Here is a 14,931-nt window from a genome sequence, read left to right on the forward strand (position 1 = left end):
TCTACATATGAGAAGCATTAGACTCTTGACCTTCTGAGTTTGGCTTATTTCACTTAACATAATGGGTCAAGTCATTCATTTTCTTGGAAATGACATAATTTCATTTTCTTTTAATGGCTGAGTAAAACTCCATTGCAAATACACATACACACACACACACAAACACACACATACACACACACCCCACATTTTCTTTACCCATTCATGTGTTGAGGGACATGTAGGCTGATTCCATAGTTTGGCTATTGTGAATTGTGCTACCATAAACATGTGTATTCATGTATTACTCTAGCGTGATGACTTTTTAATTCTTTAGGATAAATATCAGGAGTGGTATAGCTTGGTCATGTGGTGTTCCACACTTAGACTTTTGAGGAATCTCCATACTGATTTCCAGTGGCTGCACTAATTTACAATCCCACCAGCAGTGTAAAAGTGTTACTTCTTATCAACACCCTCTCCATTGTTTATTATTGTTTGTGTTCTTGATGACTGCCATTCTGACTGGCATGAAATGAAATCTCATGTGTAGTTTTGATTTGCATTTCCCTAACTGCTAATAATGTTGAACATTTTCTCATGAACTTGCTAGCCATTTATTTTTCTTCTTTTGATAAGTGTTTGCTTAAGTCATTTGCCCATTTATTAACTGGGTTATTTGGTGTTAAGTTTTTTTGAATTCTTTATATATTCTAGATATTAATCTTCTGTAAACTGACCAACTTTTAGGAAGGGCCTACCTAGCATGAGTGAAGAGACCAAGAACAATACAATCAGAGAAACAGAATGAAAACAAAAAAGATAATTGGGAGAAACTTCACATACACAGATTCATAACACATGCAAAGACACACCTAGCAAAAGAGTAAAAGAGAATCAAACCAGAGAATACTAAATTAGAAAATATAATCAACTTTCCTAAAGATGGGAAACACCATATTTGTCACTCTTTAATTCTTCAGTTTCAGTGCATTATGCCCTGAGTTTCCAATTTAGAACATTAAAAAAAATATACATACACACACACACACACACACACACACACATCACACACATATAGTTCCACCTTTGTTGAATATTATCTTTTATTTATAGCTCTTTAAAATACTACATTTTAAGAGAGTTGTGAGGCCAACTATAGTTTTATATTTTAAAGGCATAAATAACTTGCTCCCTCGAATAAACTCAAAGTTATAATGAGTTTAAACATAATAGTAAATAAAGAGAACTAGTTCTAAAGAAGATAATTTTAATTGCTAATTTTACAAAAGTATACTGGAGACAATTAGAGTCAATTCTTTTTTTTAAGTCTATTTTTTAAACTTTATTTTATTTGCTTATTTTTTTAAACATTTATTTTTTAGTTGTTTGTGAACACAATACCTTTATTTTATTTTTATGTGGTGCTGAGGATCAAACCTAGTGCCTCATGCATGCTAGGCAAGTGCTCTTCCTCTGAGCCACAACCCCAGCCCCATTATTTGCTTTTTTTAATGTGGTATCAGGGATCGAACTCAGTGCCTCACACATGCTAGGCAAGTGCTCTACCACTGAGCCTCAACCCCGGCCCCTACAGTCAATTCTTTATGTTGAGATTATTATAAAATTAGAAAAGCAAGAGAACTATGATTTGACAAATGGGATATGGTTTCAATTTAGCAATATTAACAGACAACCTACTAAAAAAGCTCATTCATCAACTGAACAAAAATTTACTAAATGCAGTATGTGCAATGCATTGTTCCAAGAACAAGGAAACACGGCAGAAAACAAAGCTGGGAAAAGCCTGTTTGCATGAAACTTAGGTCCATCCTAATGTGGGGGAGAAAGACAAAAAATAAAATATATGGCATGTTAGATATTGAGGGCTGAGGAGAAAAATACAGCAGAGAAGAAGAGAGGGAGACTATGTATGTGGGGACAGGGGTGAAGTGAGAGAATTTTTTAAAAAACATTTATTTTTCAGTTGTGGGTGAACACAATATCTTTATTTTTACGTGGTGCCAAGAATTGAACCCAGTGCCTCACCCATGCTAGGTAAAAGCACTCTACCTCTGAGCCACAACCCCAGCCCCTTAAGTGGGAGAATTTAAAAGGTGGTCAGGGACTCACTGATTTTTGAATAAATACCCAAAGGAGGATAAAGTGAACCATTGAAATGCCTAGGAAAGAGAATCCAGGCCAAGGAAAGAGCAAGTATAAAGGGTCTGAGGTGTTTTATTTTTTATTTATTTATTTTTCTGAGGTACTGGGGTACCCAGGGCAGCTTGGCACATGCCAGGCAAGGTTGTGCCATGAAGCTACATCTAGGCCCCGGAGGTGTTTGAGATTCAGCAGGAAGGGCTGTGTATGTGGAGTACTGGAAACAAGAGGGGAACTGGCAAATAATGTCGGAGAGATAATGAGGTGGGGGTGGGCAGGGCTACTTGTGTAGAGCCTTTTAGGTCATTGTCAGGATTCTTCTATTACAAGTGGAGGCATTTGGGTTTTGAGCCAAAGAGTGTATGATCTGATTTATGTTTATCAGATTTCTCAAGCAACTGTGCTGGTAATAGGTGTGGGGCAGGGGTAAATGAGTCAGTTAGAAAATAACTATTACCTCAGGTAAGAGATGACAGTATCTTAGATCAGAGTAGTGGATAGAAACAATGACAAGAGTTCAGATTCTGGATGTATTTAGAAGTTAGAGCCAAATGGATTTGCTGATATGGATCACATAAAGTTTGAGTAATTAAGAGAAGAGAGATGCTACCTACTAAGAAAAGGAAGAAAAACACCAGGTGTGATAGGCAGAATTCTAGTACAACTTCCAAGATATCCATCTACTGGTATATATGGCCAGAAAAAGTTCCTCCCTTTGTGTGGAGGTACCTCATAACATTAGATTACTTTATATGAGAAAAAGGATTATACAGATGTAAATCCCTAAATATAGTAGGGTTTGGTTTTTTTTGTTTGTTTTTTGTTGGTACTGGGATTGAACTCAGGGGGCACTTTTCCACTGAGCTACACCACGGCACATTTTATTTTTTTATTTTGAGATAGAGTATCACTAAGTTACCTAGGACAGCCTTGAAATTGTCATCCTCTTGCCTCAGTCTCCTACGAAGTTGGGATTAGAAGCATGCACCAGGGGCCAGGATTGTAGCTCAATGGTGGAATGCTTGTCTTTTATGTTTGAGTCACTGGATTCCATCCTCAGCACCACACAAAAATAAATAAATAAAATAAAGGTATTGTGTCCATCTACAACTAAAATATGCTTTTTTAAAAAAAAAAAAAAAAAAACCATGTACCACCATGCCTGGCTTCTAGTCTGCTAATTTTGGCTTCACTTATTTTGGGGCTCTGGTGTTAGGATATATTTATAATCATTATAAATTTTGATGAATTAAACTTTTTATACTATAAAATATTCTTATCTCTAAGAACACTTCCTGTTTTAATGCCTGTTTTATCTGATATTGGTATAGTTATTATCTCTCTTTTTTATTTACTGATGCAATAATAGATCTTTTTCTATTCTTTTATTTATAACCTATTTGTATCATTTTAGTTCAAACTACATCTCTTGCAGACAGCATATACTTATTCAACTTTATCTACACTGACATACTCTGTATTTTAATTAGTGTTTAATCTATTTACAGTTAATGTGATTACTGATAAGGAAGGATTTATGAGTGTAATTTTGTTATTTGTTTTCTCTAATCTGTCTTTTTTCTGTTTCCTTTTCTACATGAAAGAGTACAATGAAAGAAGAATCAAGGTTATTAGCTGATAGAATGGGAAAGGAGGCAGTAAAGGTTTTAAAAGAAAAAGTAGAAAATATAAAATGGCTTTGGGGGAGAGAAGGAAGTAAACATACTAGAGAAATACAGTAGACTTTTGTTACTATTAATAGTACACCTGAGATTATTAGTCAAGACTTTAAATTGAGACTGGTTTGTGTGGTTATGGGTTTCCTTCCAGACATACCAGTTCAGCTGTAGGCACTGTGGATCAAGAGCTGATTTTATTCAGGCTAGTAGTTCATTAAGTGAATGACAAAGTAAAAGTGGACAAAGGAACTGAGATTTATGGCAGGGAGGGATTAGAATTGACTACGGAATTGACTTGTTAATAAGGGAAGTATGAAATTAGGAGCTATAGATTAGTGTTTCTAGGTGAGAAGGGGGAAACGAATGTCAGAGAATCTCTGAAATTAGGGAAGAAACATTTATAAGCAGTGGCTCAAAGGACCTTTGGAGTTGGGGTGGAAACATTTATAAGCAGTAGGAGGTGTGGAAATGACATTAGGGAGGAACTATAATTACTGGTAAAGATAAAATGTAGGATAAGAGTGGTGGCTAACATTGCCTAAAGAGATCACTAAAGTAGAGGACATCAGGGATTGAGAGACCATGAAATTAAGGAATCACATAGGCACATACAGAAATCACCAACGTGGTTTCCCATAAATGTTCTTCTTGAATTAGGATTAATTTTTCAACTTTACAACTGTGACAATTAAAAATCTCATAGCTATCTCATGACTACCCCTAGATATGATGATTCAGAACTCCTTATTATAGATATAAGGGTATATGGATATCTGTGTATATAACTTACGTTACTCTAAGAGTATTACGTACCTCTTAGGAACTTTACATTATGGTCATTTGGGCCAGGGTCTTAGCTACTCTCTCAGATGATAAAATATATGAGGACAGAGAATACCTTTTAGTCTGTATATACTGTAGTACTAATATGGCAATTTGAACAAAAGTTTACAATGGATATTTTTTGTATAAAAGTATTAATAAGTAGATTACTGAATCTTATTACATGCTGTTCCTTTCAAATTAACTGATTTGTTGAAGTTAGATAATCCTTGCTTTGCTTTGTACCAGTACAATCCTAGATGTAGCTCCATGAGACTTCCATGTTAATTTAGTTGTTTATTTGCTTTTTTGTTTACTAGAGTGTAACTATTAATTTGCTAGGGCTGCCTTAACAGACCAGGTGGCTTAAGCAACAAGAGTTTATTTTCTTATGATAATGTAGGCTAGAAATCCAAAATCAAGAGGTTGGCAGGGTTAGTTCCTTCTAAGACTTCTGTCCTTGACTGTACTGGTAAGTGGCTGTCTTCTCTGTGTTCACATGATCTTCCCTCAGTGTGTCAGTGTCTTCATCTGTTTATAATGACACCAGTCATACTGGATGAAGGCCCACACTAATCTAATTTTGTCTCTCCAAAGACTAAATGTCCTCTGAATCTTCCACTTATCTTTCAGTGGTACCTAAGGTGAGCGCTACTTGTAGAATGACCACAATCCTGGGTAACTGAGAAACTGAAGAGTAGCCTTGGGTCACTTCTATGAGTTTAAAAATGTATATAGGTGACACAAAGTCATTTTAAAGGGGAGGTAACACTATTTAACTGTTCAACTTATTTACTATGTATTTTTTTCTTATTTATATATTTCAACATTATGAATAAAGTACCCTGCCACACTCCTATGAAATGGCAGGCCAGTTTATGCTATTTTTCCTGATTTAATACAGTAATATATATATGATTGTATCTGTGTGTGTGTGTATACACACATACATATATATATTCATATTCATAACACAAACACATTCATACACTTGTGCAATAACTTAGAAAGTTCAAAATGCCATGTAGAAGGAAACAAATCACATCAAGTCAAACAGGGATAACTTTTAGGCATAATTCCTTTTGTTTTTTTCTAAAACAGCAGTAGGATTGTGTGTGTTGTTTATATTATATTATAAAGGGATAAAACAATGCCTAAAACTAGTAGGACACTAAATATTGAATGAATTAATTAATGTATTATATGGTCCTGGCTGCATCACTAATCACCTTTGTGACTATGACCAAATCAATCTAAACCTCAGTTTTCCCATCTGCAAAGTACTTATGAGTAAACCTCATAGAATTATTTGAAGATCCAGTAGGTAACAGTGATTAAATTCTTGTCATGAGCTGAGCCTGGTGGCACAGGCCTGTAATCCCAGTGGCTTGGGAGACTGAGGCAGAAGGACATTGAGGTCAAAGCCAGTCTCAGCAAAAGCAAAGCAGTAAGCAACTCACTGAGACCCTGTCTCTAAATAAAATATAAAATAGGGCTGAAGTTGGGGTTCAGTGGTCAAGTGTTTCTGAGTTCAATCCCCAGTACCAAAAAAAGAAAAAAAAATTCTTTTCATGACACTAATCATATTCAATGAAGAGTAGCTGTTTTTATTATCATGCTTAAATATGTATCTTGGTATGTATTTTCTTTATACAAGGTTGGAATCACACTTTAAAAGTCTATATTTTAGCATCGTGGGCTCGGATTATGGCTCAGTGGTAGAGCGCTTACATGAGGCACTGGGTTCAATTCTCAGCACCATATATATATTTTTTATTTTTATTTATTCATTCATTTATTTTTTAGGTGTAGATGGACACAACACAATGCATTTATTTTTTTTATGTGGTGCCGAGGAACGAACCCGGGTCCCACCTGTGCTAGGCAAGCGCTCGACTGCTGAGCCACAATCCCAGCCCCACATATAAATATATTTTAAAAAAGGTCCACTGACAACTAAAAAAGATTTTTAAAAAAATTCTTATATTATTAAAAAATATCTTAAAAAATTAAAAAAATTCTTATATTTTACCATCTTAATATAATATTATAATCTTTTTTATATTGTGGTAGTTTAAAACACGAAGAAAAACTAAAGTGAGATCAACACTTAAATTCAAGTACTACCAGTTACCCTTTGTTCAACTTTGGGCAAACATGTAACTTTTCCACGCCTTAAATTTTTCATCTGTGAAATGGGATAAAAATAGCAACTGTTTCACTATATTGTTATGAAAATTTAATAAAATTCTTAACACAACATTTGGAATATTCTAAGAATACAGTGATCTTATTGATAGCACAATATTTTATCAGAGATGTACAATATTTATGTTCCTTCCAATGTTTCATTATAGTAAATAGTAAAGTCTGGTATATGTCTTGCTCAGAAATCTTGGTGTCTTCAGTTATTTCTTTAAATTCAGGGGCTAACATGTTAAGCCAGGAAACATTTTTAAATAAAACCTTAACCAGAAGGGACAATAATTAAGAGACATAAATAAGGGTGTGCTTAGAGGTTGAAAAGGATGATGAAACAGGCAAAGGGCTCTGCTTGCTTCTCTTTGGGGTAACCTGAAATGGTTCTCCTATGAGAAAAGTTTGAACATCACTGAGCCCCCCCCCCCAAAAAAAAATCCATCAATGCTAAAATTCTTTCTCTCCTTGGGATAAAGAACAGATTGCCTGAATTTGATTGTTCCGGGGCTGCACTGCAGACAAAGACAAGAGCCATAGCAATATGGGTATTTCTTAAAGCATTCAATATGAAGGAAGAAATTCAAGCACTATAAATTCTTCACTTCTTTCACAAAGATGCTAAGAAGCTAAACATAAATGGTTCAGTTAACTCCATGTAATACAAATGGCCAACAGATTTAATGCCACTAGAAGTAACACTCAAGAAATAAGCTACAATGTTCATAAGCCCATTCCACGGGGAAAACTAAAACCTGGTTTTGTATATATTAGTCTGATTTCCTATGCTCCCAATTACACCAGCCCTCTAACAGTCAATCTATTCACAAGCATAAGAATTGAAGAAATGGGACTTCTATCGTAATTGGATTGGAAATGTTCCACAGCAAACTTAAAGCTTCAGTAAAAGTTTCTAAAATAAAACTCCCTATCCATTTGCAACTAGTCAAGATAATGTCTCCATAATATAGCTTAAGTAAAATATCCATAAACTTTTCAAAATTCAATTAAGTCAAAAACATTTAAACATTAGATCCAAATAAGATTATCTAAGGAATTTTAAACTGAATATATTCTACAAAAATAACTGGTTCAGTATTAATATTCTGGTTTTTAGCATCTCCCCAGAACTATCAACTATCTTAAAAAACAAAACAAAACAAACAACAAAAAAACAAAAAACAAATGTAATGAAACACAAAATTTTTCTTAGTTTGCCTTTACATAAAAAACGTTTTTGAAAATTAGAAATATTAAAAAAGTAAATATAAAACAAAACAATATGGATTATAAACAAATATAAATTATATGGTGGAAAACTAACAATACAAATTCTAAAATCGTTTGCTTCTCAGTGATTTTGCTAGGGTATAATATTCTGTGTTGAAATATTAAACTTGCAACTGCAGCTCATTTTAAAAACAGGTGTCCAAGAGAATGTCACTTGATCTAATTCCACTTTGCTTTGGTAAGTAATATTGACACTGAAGCTGGGAACCAGAATTATGGTTTGACCAGGTCTCTGAACTGACCATAGTCTATTCAAGCTGCTTTAGCACTTGAGCACTAGGCAAATGTGTTATGTTAATTATTGTTACATGATCTTGACATGAACTAATCCCCAATCCTATTAACTTCCTCAGTAAATGAAGCTTTAATGCTTAAGTGATAACAAGTGCTGGACAATACAGAATATAAAATTCAGTAGATGACGGAGCAATAAGCGATGGCCATATATTTAGTTCATATGATAGAATGTCTGCATTAAAACTGCAACCTGGCCTGGCACTCCATTTGAAAAAAAGGCAGGTAGGGGTGATGAATGCAATTTCTACTTTTATCTTCACACTTTCTCCCTATTAAGAAAGTTTTCAAAAGTACTAGTAGTAGGGATTGTAGAATGTTACAGAATTTAATAATCAGACAACATGAATCAGCAACTGATATTGTTTAACATTTTGTTATCTCATCTAGTACTTGTTTACAATAGCACATAAATAACAGCAGTGATTTCTGTTTCCATAGAGGCTTTTTTAAAAAAAAATAAGAATTCATACCCCATTTGAATCAAATATATGATCTGTCAAGATCATTGTAGTGTCTTGAGCAACTCATTAAAAAAAAAAGTAGTATCTCTAAACACCAGTCCAGGTAGCCAAAGTACTACAAAAACTTGTAACTATGTAATAAGTCAGCATTTACCTTTATATTTTGTTAATATTAAACCAAATATACAACAAATGGTAATACTTAAAAACATTACATTGTTTCTTTTATTGGGATAGAGCAGCGTCATATTAGATTTTATATTATTTTTTTTCCTGTAAGACAAGAACTCTATTGAAGACTTTTTAAGAAAACGAGTAACCAAACTGACACTCTAACCAAATTCACTGAAGTAGGAATTGGCCTAGAGTCCTATCTAGTCTGTGCAGTTAAGCCACTGAGTGTTTTCTGTATGTGGACACTGTGCTAGACTTTGGAAACTTAGTACTGATTTGTCCCTTCTCCTCATAACCACTATCACTACTATCACTACTAACTGGTTAATTCTTATGAAGCAGAATTAACTCTGAATAATACAACTTAAGTGAAAAGTAACAATTTACAAAATACCATATTATGATCCTATTTCTGTAAAGTGATATCTGACTATGTTTTAAAAGTCTGTACTAAAATATTGATAATGGTTATCTTGGGAGACAGGATTATATGTGAATTTGATTTTTGGTGTCTGCTTTTCTGTATTTTTAAAACATCACTACCAACACTGACTACTTAAAAAATGCTATTTTATTTTTAATTTTGTAGTGTGTTATATTCTTGTAACATTGTTTAATTAATAGTTGGTTAAGGAAAAGAATTATTCAAGTACTGAGGCTTGGGTTCCATTTTAATATTATGCCAAGTAATTTTTATGTACTAGAGGAGGGGATTATGTTTTAAGAAAGTCTTAACTTCATTCAGGGAAGCCTTTGTTTCAACAGTTTCAAAACAGAATGATTTAGAAAAGAACAGAGAATGAGCAATAATTTCAAACAATTTTATTTGTTACTGTCAACAAGGCAACTCACAAAGAGGAAACAAGGTCCTTTAGATGAGATATTAGCAAATTGGCCCTTAGACCTACACCTCATAAAAATTTAAAAGCCTCCTATTAAAAATGCTAAGAGATTTTAAAAATTCCAGAATAGTACACTCACTTAAGATATCTGTACATTTTTCCCTTCTTGGTAGTTTAAGAAACAGTAAAATAGGTTTGAGCAAAAAATATTTTAAAGAAGCAGGTTATGACCTAACCTAACATTTAGGGCATTTATGAACAAATCTGAAGGTAATTATATCTTTCAATGCTTAGGTATTTGAAAATCCAATCTTTTCTCTAGGGCTTAAAGTTCTTTATACTGCTACTTATTTTTCATCTAAATGAAAGTTCTCACTTTTATAATCTGTAAAATACAAAGTTGAGATAAATGATCTTCAGGGTAACTTTAAGTCTTAAAATTTTATTATTCTCTGAAGGGCCAAATTAATCACTATCTTTCCTTAGTTCTGATAGGAATTATAACTGAAATAACTGGTATTTTTAGTTTTATTTTTACCAGGCCCAGAATTACTTCTCATTAAAATAGGTTTAATTAAAATATATATTTACATTTATTTATTTCAACACTATTATACAGAATTATGGCAAGAATATTTTTACTAATAAAATTGCAAATATTATAGAATATTTTAAAACAACAACAACATTGTTATCAAGGACTTTGGAGAAAATTTCAAAAATAAATAACCAACCTGATGACCTGATTACAGTGGGCACACATTGGAGTTCTTTTCCCAGCAGGAATGTGCTCAGCTCTCTGCACTAAAGTATCCTGGTCACTTGGCTGGGGCTGCCCCACAGTGGAGTTGGCTGGTGCCCCTGCTCCTGAGGGAGTCCCACTGTTTGAGATTCTTCCAATGGAAGGTGCTGGGAGTTAAAACACAGATAAATCAGAATGAGAATTAGTCAAATAAAAACTTCTCCTAAGAAGCAAATAATCTTTAAAATTATCTTTTACTCAGTCTTATATTTGTGGTAAAGTTATGACCCAAATACTGGGCTTTGGTTACACAGACAAGTATAAAAGAAGAAAATGATTATAACACAGTAGAAGAGTTATGACAAATGTATGCATTGGATGCTTGCTCTGCTTCCAAGAGGAGCTATGGCTAGGTCAATAACAAAGGTGATATATTTCTAGTTATCTAGAAATCTCTACTAACCACTAACTAGACTTCATTCCAAATGTATCATTGGCACATTAAAAACCTCAATGTATTGAAGATAAAAACAAACTATATTCCCTCTTGCAATCTGTGCTAAGTAGATTATGCAACCAGTTACCCAAGCATGTAAGGTAGCTACCTAGAATCATCTTTGTTCCTTCCCCTCCTCATGTTTGGTGAGAAAAGGTCCTGCTGATTTATTGTATACTACACAATCAATCAGCAGGACCTTTTCTCCATTTCTGCAACAGTGTCCTGGTTCAGGTTCTCAGTATCTTCTGTATTATCTGCCAAAATTCACCCTTCTAGCTGCCACTTAAGACTGAAATCTTAATCAACCACAACTCTGTGCAGAGCCTTTCAAGATCTCCTGTTCATGGCCAGTGAGTTCAGGCCTCTAAGCACCCTATGCAAATCCCTCCTGCTCCACAACCTCATCATTCCCCTATGCTGCCTCTCACTTAATGCTTCAACACCAAACTGCCTCACTTTTTCTTGTGAATGGGGCTATCTACACACAGGCTAGGCTTGCTCTTAGTAATGTCATTTTTCTACCCTCCTTCCTATTTGCAAAGTAACCACTGCTTACTATTTAAGATTGAGCCCAGAAGTCAGCTTCTGAGAAACCCTCCCTGAACCACCTCTGCACATGGCCCTTTCTACACATTCTAGATCCAATGTTTCTCTTTGATGTTCCCATAATTTTCTGTAAATGTCTTTAATATTGCTTCTACTGCATATGTGTGTGTCTCTTTTTCTCCAATTAGATAATTTGCTCCCAAGAACTGTCTTATTTATCACTCTTGCAGTTGCAAGAGTGTTTGAAATGAATAAACGAATGAATGAACCGGGATTGACACATAAGTGAACAAATGTGAAAACTGGAAGTGAGTGAAACCGGCAGAAGGCCTTCCTCTTACCCACAGGCCACTAAAATATGATGGAAGAGAAAAGATACATACTAAATCATTTTAAATAACAACAAAATACATGAAAATCATTTTAAATGAACAACAGAATGTGTGTTTATTGATGGACATATTTACATATATACCAACACAAGTTGACAGTATCTATATTAAAGTGTGGTTGGAATGGGGTAAGATTAATTAAAATAATTGTATGGACACCCCTCTCTCACAAGAATAAAGTCTGTTTCGCTATGATGTGCAATTACAGATGCAGAAGCCCAGCATTTGTGAACACTTAGCATATCTTTGGTGCTAGGCCTCAGACCCCATCTGTAAAATGGCACTTTATAGGACAGGGACCTTGACTGAGGAAAGAAAAGTATTAATAGGATATTAATAAATACCAAATAAATTATAGTGAAGTCTGCTAGACCAGGAACATGTTTCCATTATCTTAGGCTCTCACTTTCTCTCACAGAACTGGAAAAGAGAATTACTGCAATATCCACTTAGTACAGCTTCCTCCTTCTCATTTACTCTCACAATGCAACTCCCATCTCTGGCTCTTTAGTTTCTAATCCAGGCTTATATTTTCAATGCCAAACCCAGTTATTGTCTTTAAATTTAAGACGGTAAATGGATTTCCTCTTCCTACATATACTACCACATAAGCAGGCACAGGACTCTGCTTCCAATTTCCCTGAAGCTTCATCCCTAGGCCCTAGCAACTGTTTCAAAGAACATGTTCTCAAGCTGGTCCCTCATTTCTAATTCAAACCCATATTCTATCATTTGAGTTCTGGTCTTGAATTCCTCAAGTCAGGATTATTACAGGTCTTCTAATCATTATATCTGCTGCCAGTCTCTTCTTCAACCTGTTATGCTACATTTTTTTTCTCAAAAACACTACTCTGATCATATTGTCTTGCTCATAAAACTGTGACTCCTTCCTGCAAACTGTATGCAGCCCATTACTCACTGAGCCTACTCCAATCTTACTAATAACTGTTTTTTATTCTTCCCTAGATATCATTTCCATCACCATCATACTGAATTACATTTGTTTAATGCTAAACTTATGCAAATACTATTTAAAGGTACTATTCTCACGTTTTTTTCCAAAAGTCCTGTAATCTCAGTATGATTGATTAGTGCCACTTTTTTAGTTTACAAGGAATCTGAGTAAAGAGAGGATAAGAAATCTGCCCAAAGTCACACAGCAAGAAAAGACAATCTTGTTACTGAGCAATCTGGCTTCTTAGTCTGTATTCTTAAACACTATGCTATATTTTACTCACTGTCCCTTGAGTATGCCATACCAAACCCTGCCTCTATGATCCCCCAGTCAATGAAATGCCCTTTCCTCCACTGCTACTTAAGTTTTTCCATTCTGCAAGGTTCATATGAGTACCATTGTCTTCTCTAAAGTTTCCTCTGAGCATCATGGCTAGAAGAGTCCTTCCTGTATAATTTATTTGGTATTTATTAATATCCTATTAATACTTTCCCTTCCTCAGTCGATTATTAACTCTTAGAAATAGGCATAAACTGCATATTCTTTTCTATTACCACAAGATTGCCTTGCAAATAGAAGGTGAAAATTAATATTTAATCGATTAAATGGAAAAGAAAGTTCCAAATCACTTTTTGTTTTTTGCCTTTAAACTATACAAACAGGTATTTTAAAAATGTGGACTCGGTCCAGGATTTTCAGGATTTGTGATAATGAGAAAGTTACTGACTGGAAAATCTGAAAATCAGACCTCAAAGACAAGTCAAACCCTTTCATCTACCATGTGCCTTTGTATTATCACATTACCTATGCATAAGCCCTAAAGTGCTGAGACACTGAGACATTTTTAGCAATAAAAGAGTGTAGTAATTCTCCATCAGTCATTGTAAAAATGGGACATATCCATCTGGCCCATGCCTCAAGCAGAAGGTATATGAGGGACAAACTCATTTAACATGAGCATTCATTCTTACACAAGAAACATGTGACTATATCTTAAAAACATGAGAAGGCTCTTGGTTCTACTGCTCTCCTTTTTTTGGGGGGGCGGGTGGGTGGGGGGAGAAAAGCCTTGCTTCTGTTACTGCCTCATTTTAACTACTTTGGATATAAGAGAAATTCTCACACCTCCGTTTGTTGCTGCATTGCTAGCTCATTGGCTAGCATACAAAGTCATACAAGCCCTATTAATTACTGAGTCCTGAACATTTCCAAAGAACAGTTATTTCCCATATGAATAAATGATGTTTCATTTCTTCAGACTGAATTTCTCACTACTCCAGCAAAGGAATGGGCAACCTCTGAGCTGTCAAGTGCCAATTCCCTGGCCTCTACTCACAGGAGAGGGAGGCGTAAGAAGGTGAGGTCTCAGGAGAAGGGAAACACTGCAAAAGGAGCCCTGATTCCATTATTATTTCATAGACAACTGCATTCCTACACACAGAAAACCATTTTTCCACAGCACAGTGACCAAAATGCTTCATGTATGAAACCCATTATAAAAATCTTCTATTTGTACGCAGAAAAAATTGATCTCTTTAGAGATAGTTTGAAGATGACTATCTACTTATTTGTAATAAGAAGATTTTTTTCTTTGAAGTTCTATTAAGATCATTAAATAGGAGCGCTGAATCAACCCCACATCATAATGTAGGAATCTAAGTCACAAAAGATCTAGTGACTTACTCAAAGTGAATAATAAGTCAGTAAAGTGAGAATGAGAATACTGAGAGGAAGTGACTTGACTCCAGATTTCCTTTTCAACCTTAATCTTGAGCAACTTTCATTAAATTCAGCTTCTTTTTGGGCAAATCCTACTCTACTGGGACCCTGTTTGGAAATTAATTTCTTTTCATTTGTATCAAATATATACCAGCTCCACAAAACTCATAGAAAT

General features: G+C 34.6%; 1 protein-coding gene across 9 annotated transcripts in view; it reads right to left on the minus strand.

Moving 5' to 3' along the window:
• Positions 1 to 14,931, minus strand: part of Pdlim5 (PDZ and LIM domain 5) — a 207,961-nt gene that overhangs the window by 16,362 nt on the left and 176,668 nt on the right. For all 9 annotated transcript variants that reach the window (XM_013363898.4, XM_005337560.5, XM_013363897.4 and 6 more), the window contains one exon: positions 10,638 to 10,812. In XM_013363898.4, coding sequence (XP_013219352.1) covers positions 10,638 to 10,812 — 175 coding nt within the window. The remainder of the gene's footprint in view (positions 1 to 10,637; positions 10,813 to 14,931) is intronic.

The sequence above is a fragment of the Ictidomys tridecemlineatus genome, chromosome 9, assembly GCF_052094955.1.
Source record: "Ictidomys tridecemlineatus isolate mIctTri1 chromosome 9, mIctTri1.hap1, whole genome shotgun sequence".
NCBI classification, from domain to species: Eukaryota; Metazoa; Chordata; class Mammalia; order Rodentia; family Sciuridae; genus Ictidomys; species Ictidomys tridecemlineatus.